Here is a 7,071-nt window from a genome sequence, read left to right as displayed (position 1 = left end):
TTTTCATACAAAACGTTTTAAAACGTTATCATGATCTTTATATAACCCGACATTTTAATGTTATTAAAACGTTTTTACCTAAACCAAAAGCCAAAATATAACCTATTCAAAACGTTTTTGAAACATTTTTGTGTTTGCTGGGATGATACTCGTATAAACATGATAAACAATTCATAAATGCTACGTATGTTGAACGCATTGTTTAATTGTGGCCCGGCAATTTGCCATTCCAGAAATTAACTGCACCCCTGAAAAAGACAAGTCATTTTATTTTTAAAATTTGGACATTTCCAGACCAGAATTTCATTGGGAAAAAAGAAAAATTGGGGATTTCCAGAGAATAGATAAAATTTCACAAAGATTTCTGGGATATCCCATGTCTTCATCCGGGTCTTCTTTAGTCATTTGAAATGAACATGATACATTTTTAGGAATTCCCACTGCTAAATGACGATTTTTCTTGGGAATTTCTGTAGAGAACACAGGCTAAAATAAAATTGTTGGGAATCTATATCTTTTTTACAATTCATTTCTGGAATAGCCAAATTCAGTAGGTGAGAGAGGGTTGTTAACCTTTTTTATGGCAAAACACCATAAAATCAGTATTTTGAGAAAATTGGCTCTCTACTCATTTGCCCCTCGTTTCTTCGAATAGCTTTCAAGCTCAGGAATCTTTATCATCATATTTTGACATCCAATTCTTTATAAATTTTTAAAATACAACCAAATTGTTCGAGTTACATTGTTTTGCCATAGAGTAATCCCTGCAGCAACAAAAAGTTTTACAGAAAACGTTTAAATGTTGGAATCTATAAATTGTATTAAACGTTTTAATGACATTAAAAATATTTTTCAAAAACCTTTTAACATGATGTTATTTAAGTGTTGGTGAAAAATGTTGAAAAAATGGTTGCCAAAATATATTTTACAACAACATTTAAAAAAAAAACCGTTTACATGTTTTCGTAATGTTTTTATAAACAGAATGTTTTAAAACGTGTACATATAACCCGACTATTTTACACCCATCATGTATATTTAAGCTTAAGCCTCTACCACAAATACGTTGAGTCGAAGCGGTGCCTGAGCTAGCGGTGTTTGTGCTCAAATATTGAGAACAATACAGATCGCACTCACGGGGAAAGGTATGGGTTCAATACGTGAGATCTCTTATTGTAATAGGTTTATTTTTCCCCCAATACGTAATTTTCCTGGGATTAGTTAAGGGAAAAAGTTCACTTTGGTGACCACTCTCTGGCTAGTAAGGTTTGACGATTGATTCGACTTCTATGGACCATTTAGAAACAAAATAGCCACCATGTCCCTCGCGAAAATCCCGGCATTTTTCGCTAGAGGCCAAAATCCAAAATGGCCGCCGCCACCATTTTGAAAATTTAAGTTTTGAACCAGAGCACCTATAATCATGCACAAAGACACTTTTTCGGATATGTCGAGTACAAGGATTCCGATTCTGACATTAGTTTGACATTACGGCATCATTTTCACCAGAAATCCAAGATGGTGGCCGGCACCATCTTGAAAAATTTAGTTTTGAACAAGAGGACCTTAAATCGTGTACAAAGACACTTTTTGGATAAGTCGACCACAAGGATTTCAAATTTGACATTACTTTGACATTACGAACTCATATTTACCCAGAAATCTAAGATGGTGGCCACCGGCGCAATCTTAAAAAAATAACTTTTGAACCAAATTACCTAAAATCGTGTACAAAGACACTTTTTCCGGTAAGTCGACCCCAAGAAATCCTAATCTGACATTAATTTGACGTTACAAAATAATTATTGGCCAGAAATCCAAGATGGCCCCCATCTGTTAGAGCGTTAATGTGATTTTTGAATGGGAGCAGAAGCATAAGTGTGTCATTTCCTCCTTATCTGGGGTTCATGTCCCTTATATGGGGATTAAACTGTCTTATCGTGGGTTTACATCCCTTACCTAGGGATAAGGCGCCTTACCTGTGGTTTAGACGGTTTTATCCTGGGTTTACGTTCCTTACCTGTGGCTAAGATGCCTTAACCTTAGCATATCGCAGTCTAAACCCAGATAAGGCATCTAAACCCCAGATAATGCGCCGTAACCCCAGATAAGGGACGTAGACAGCCAATAAAGCAGTCTAAACCCCAAATAAGGCGCTTTAACCCTAAATGAGGAACATAAACCTAAGATAAGGCATCTAAACCCCACATAAGGTGCCCAAACTCTAGATACGGGTCGTTAACCCCAGATAAGGGTCGTAAACCTCAGATAAGACATCTAAACCCAAGATAAGGCGCCTTAACCCCAGATAAGAGACGTAAACTCAGATATGACAGTTTAAACCCCCGATAAGGCGCTGTAACCCCAGATAAGGAACGTACACCTCAGATAAACCAGTCCCAACCCCAAATAAGGCGCCTTAATCATAAATAAGGAACATCTATAACAAATTACCGAGTTGCAAAACTTTTCGTGATAAAAACTCGAACGGTGGAGATGCAACTGCAAATTTCACTTTTGCAAACCTAATCATTCACTGAGTTACGCTGCATATTCACCTCATTTTTTCCAATCTCAGTGATTAAAGTCTAAAAATGAGCAAAAATACCTTTAAAAATATCCAGGGACCTCAAAATAGTGAGCATCAGTTACTATGTCCGCCTAACAACTACATCGCGTCAAACAAAAAAATCTTGCGTCTTCGCGTATCAACACGCCGCGTCAAAAAAAAAACGCGTATCATTTAGTTCGCGTCATCTCGCGACATCGCGTATCAACACGCTGCCTCTAAAGCAAGCAAAATAAACACGGGAAAATCAAAATGAGTGAGGAGAGTGCATGGGTGCCATGGGTTGGCGATATTATTTAACAATCCCCGATGCATGGGTGACCATCATATTTTGTGAACATGGCAAATTAATAGCCGTTACAATTAATACAGTGTTTTGCCATAAAAACATGAGAAAAAGAAGTAAAACACATGCTATCGTGTAAAACATCTATTTTATTATACAAAATATTGCGTGATTTTTAGCTAATTCTGCTTTGTAAAGACGCAAAAAAAATGACAAAGAAACAGCTCTATAAAACTGTAAGGGCGGGGTCAAAATTTTTAAAAAAATGGCCTCTCATACGTACATTGGCCTAATTCACGGTTTCAACATGTTTACCATACTAGCCTTCAACATTCAGTCTGTTGTTCAATATTGTCCTCTTCAGGTACCCTAGTATGTGAGGCATGATCTTGTCTGGTTCCAGTCAAATAAAATAGCATTCGCATGAACATGATGCCTACAATGTATCCACCCCAAACTGCCACTGCTGCTGGTATACCGTACCAGGTATCATAACCACCAGCAACAAACCAAGGAGTGAACATTGATGTGTTGAAGACGTATTGTGTAATCACAAAAACAAATATCCATATGGAGGAAAAGCCATCTTCGTTGATTAATATCCAAATCGAGGTTATGAACATGCTTGGAAACGTGAACAAAGGTATCATCCAAATGTACCAGCCTCTGTCATGTTGATAATTTAATATAAATATTTCTATGACATTCACCACCCAATACACAGCGACAACGGGAAAGATTATCCACGTGTAATAAGATGCAAAGAGTGCCATTGATATCACAGTTGCAGGAATTGTCAGTAGAAGCCACACTAACAGGCAGACATGAGCTAGCCATTTGTATTCACCATCTACATTTTTAATTGAGAAGTCGCCTCCTTCCATGTACACTGATCTGGTTACCCATATCAAAGAAATCAAGGAGAAGACTACACTGATAACTGAGGAAAAAGAAAAGAGGCTGTGATGAGAAAATGACGGATGAGAAAACGTTACCTTATTTTCATATATATAGATTAAATACTCCCTAGGCCTAGGAAATCCTATATTCACACAAATGTTCCGAGGAATATTTAAGGACGCACAATCAGGGCTACGAAATCCACGGTATCGTGGTATACCGGCGTTCCCAGAAAAAAAATTCATAGTCGCAGAAAAAAAAAATCAAGACGGGAAAAATATTTTGAAACATCATAATCTTTTAATACCATTTTACTGCAGAACTGAAAATATTCTGTGAACACCACCTCTTGTAAAATATATTTCTGCGAACTGATCAATAAAATTGATCGCCAGAAATATTTGTAAACAAACTATGAAAATAAACAGATGCCTTTTAATTTGTTGATTTTTGTATGACTCGATCCAATGTAGTCTCTAACGCTGCTGCGTCAGAAGCTCCAGACCAAACGATCGTATACCGCTGGGATCCCAGAAAGTAAATGCGGTCAAGTCGAACTGCCATCCAGGTGGTGGTCGCATTGCATTCTCTAAATTCAGTAAATTTCCATCGTCAACCGTGTAATTGAATGGGATTATTTTGAAATTTTAAAACGCTTGAAATATCACAAACAAATAGGCCTATGTTAATAAATAATATAAATACAAGCTAAAACCGTTGGGGTTCGATAATGAACCCCACAAAACTAACCGAGTAAAATTGAAAATGCCATACGGCCGGGCGGTTTCACAAGTTGCCGGCTCTATCATGCCACTCGCCGCCTGCTGCCATCTTGTTTTTCAATGATTCATACCACTAAATCCGCTATAGTCCCAACTTTGCATACAAATTGTGCAAATCGGAACAATATTAACAATTTTAGTGTTGAAAATTGTGTTTGCTAGAATTTGTGAATGTGATCTCTACCAATTTGAAATGAAAACACGACAATTTAGTGATATTTACGATCATGCGCGCATGAACACACAATATCAAAACACGGTTAGCATTCGGATGCCACACAGGAAAATCTGGCTGTTTTATATACCGCTAATTTTCTCAAAAAGTAGACCTAAAATGTTGAAGCTTGTTTCTTCATTTTCAGATATGTTATGTAGAATAGCTTAGCATTCTGTTCTGTTCAAGATGATATCAAAAATATATCTCAAAGTTGAAGGTAATTAGACTTATGGCTAGTACAACCCCTATTGTTGTATGTACGGAAAGCTATTTTGTGGTCTGTAGGGGAGACCGGGATGGAAGTTACACGGGGAAGTTGTTACACTTCTCAGTGGTCGATTTTGACCTAACTTGGTTACAACTTTTATTGACCATGACCATACATGTCACCTGACTTTTAATAGGTTAAAGGTTACAGAGGAGTGAAGTAGGCCAAAAATGTGATTTCAGCTATAAATGCCCTTATATGGTTATATACCGGAAATGACCCCAATGACCTTTGACCCCAAATCTGCGAACACCCTATAGACACTGGATATATGTGCAAGTGAGGTTATTGTTACATGTAACATTTAAGAGAAAAAGCATTTTGAAATTTGTTGCCAGAAGAAGAAGAAAGATCCGATAGCAAATCAAGACCTACCCGCTGACACGGCTAGGTAACGAAGAACTAGATGCAAGCCTAGTCGGGGTGTATTGATGTTTTGGAGCTATGCTCCCCTAATGTCAGGGATCATTTTCCGCAAGTTACAGCCCGGTCGGAGCAACTTAAATGTGTCCTGGCCTATGACCTCGGATGACCATTATGGTTTCATATACTACCCAAGTGTTAAGGATCAGTTTCCCCAAGTTACAGCCCTATTGGAGCATCTGCAAATTTGCCTTGACCTTTGACCTTGGATGCCCTTTGCGTTTTCATTCTCCCCAAGTGTCAGGTATCATTTTCCCGAGTTACAGCCAAATTGAAGCAACTTTGAATTTGACCTTGGATAACCTTTGCAGTTTCATACTCCCCAAGTATTATGGATCATTTTCCGTAAGTTACAGCCCGGTCGGGGCAACTTAAAATTTGACCTGACCTTTGGGGCTTACCCTGGGGGCTGAGATGGTTTGTGCCGCCCTGGAGAAAAGATACAGGATGCGGCTCTCCCCCCCCCCCCCGACACACACACACACACAAACAAACACGATTATTTGGGAAGTCTGAGGGGAATGTTACCTCCTAAGAATTTGGAAAAAAAATGCAAAATGAAAGTCCGATTGAAGACATTTGGTGGACGATTTTGACACTATTGTATAGTGTAAAATTATACGTAGAAAAAGTGAACATGAAGGTCCAAATGAAGCAATTCGTGGACCAAAACTGATTTTGTGTTCAAAAGAGAAGAGAAGAAGGCCACTTGTTTATCTATACGTAAGAGGTTGTCTGTCTGCACAAAAGTTTGAAAGTTTTGGTAAATGATGGTCCAAATTGAAGCCATTTTATGCATCATTTTTTACTTGTTTATCCATACGCAAGGGGTGTCTGAGAGATGTTCCCCCTCATAAAATGTTGCAAATGAAGGTCCAAATTGAAACCGTTTGGTGCATCAATTTTTACTTGTTTATCCATAAGCTGGAGCGGTGTCTGAGGGGGATATTTTACCCTCCTCCAAAGTTGGAAAATTTTGCCAATTGAAGGTCCAAATTGAAGCCATTTGATGTATAATTTCAAAGTTGTTTACCCAATAGCAGGGGAGTGTCTCAGGGGGATTTCCCCCTCCGAAGTTGGACAATTTTGCCAAATGAAGTTCCAAATTGAAGCCATCTGGGGCATCATTTTTCACTTGTTGAACCATACGCAGGGGAAGGTGTCTGAGGGGATGTTCCCCCTGCCAACTTGTAAAATTTTGCTAAATGAAGGTCCAAATTGAAGTCATTTGATGTATAATTTCAAAGTTGTTTACCCAATAGCAGGGGAGTGTCTCAGGGGGATTCCCCCCTCCGAAGTTGGACAATTTTGCCAAATGAAGTTCCAAATTGAAGCCATCTGGGGCATCATTTTTCACTTGTTGAACCATACGCAGGGGGAAGGTGTCTGAGGGGATGTTCCCCCTGCCAACTTGTAAAATTTTGCTAAATGAAGGTCCAAATTGAACCCGTTTGGTGCATCATTTTTACTTGTTTAACCATACGCAGGGGAGGGGTGTCTGAGGGGATGTCCCCTCCGAAATTGTATGATTTTGCCAAATAAAGGTCTAAATTGAAGCCATCTGGTGCATCGTTTTTCACTTGTTTAACTATATGCATGCAGGGGGTATCTAACAAGTCTGAGGGT

The 7,071-nt window shown here is 38.6% G+C and overlaps 1 protein-coding gene across 1 annotated transcript in view; it reads right to left on the bottom strand.

Annotated features, from left to right (window-relative positions):
* Positions 1 to 3,125: 3,125 nt before the first annotated feature.
* Positions 3,126 to 7,071, bottom strand: part of LOC140144622 (XK-related protein 6-like) — a 29,696-nt gene continuing 25,750 nt past the window's right edge. The window contains exon 3 of the mRNA XM_072166437.1: positions 3,126 to 3,795. Coding sequence (XP_072022538.1) covers positions 3,182 to 3,795 — 614 coding nt within the window. The 3' untranslated portion in view covers positions 3,126 to 3,181. The remainder of the gene's footprint in view (positions 3,796 to 7,071) is intronic.

This window comes from Amphiura filiformis, unplaced genomic scaffold (genome assembly GCF_039555335.1).
Source record: "Amphiura filiformis unplaced genomic scaffold, Afil_fr2py scaffold_67, whole genome shotgun sequence".
Taxonomy (NCBI): Eukaryota; Metazoa; Echinodermata; class Ophiuroidea; order Amphilepidida; family Amphiuridae; genus Amphiura; species Amphiura filiformis.
The sequence above is the reverse complement of the archived record's forward strand: the minus strand, read 5'-3'. Positions and strand labels throughout refer to the sequence as shown.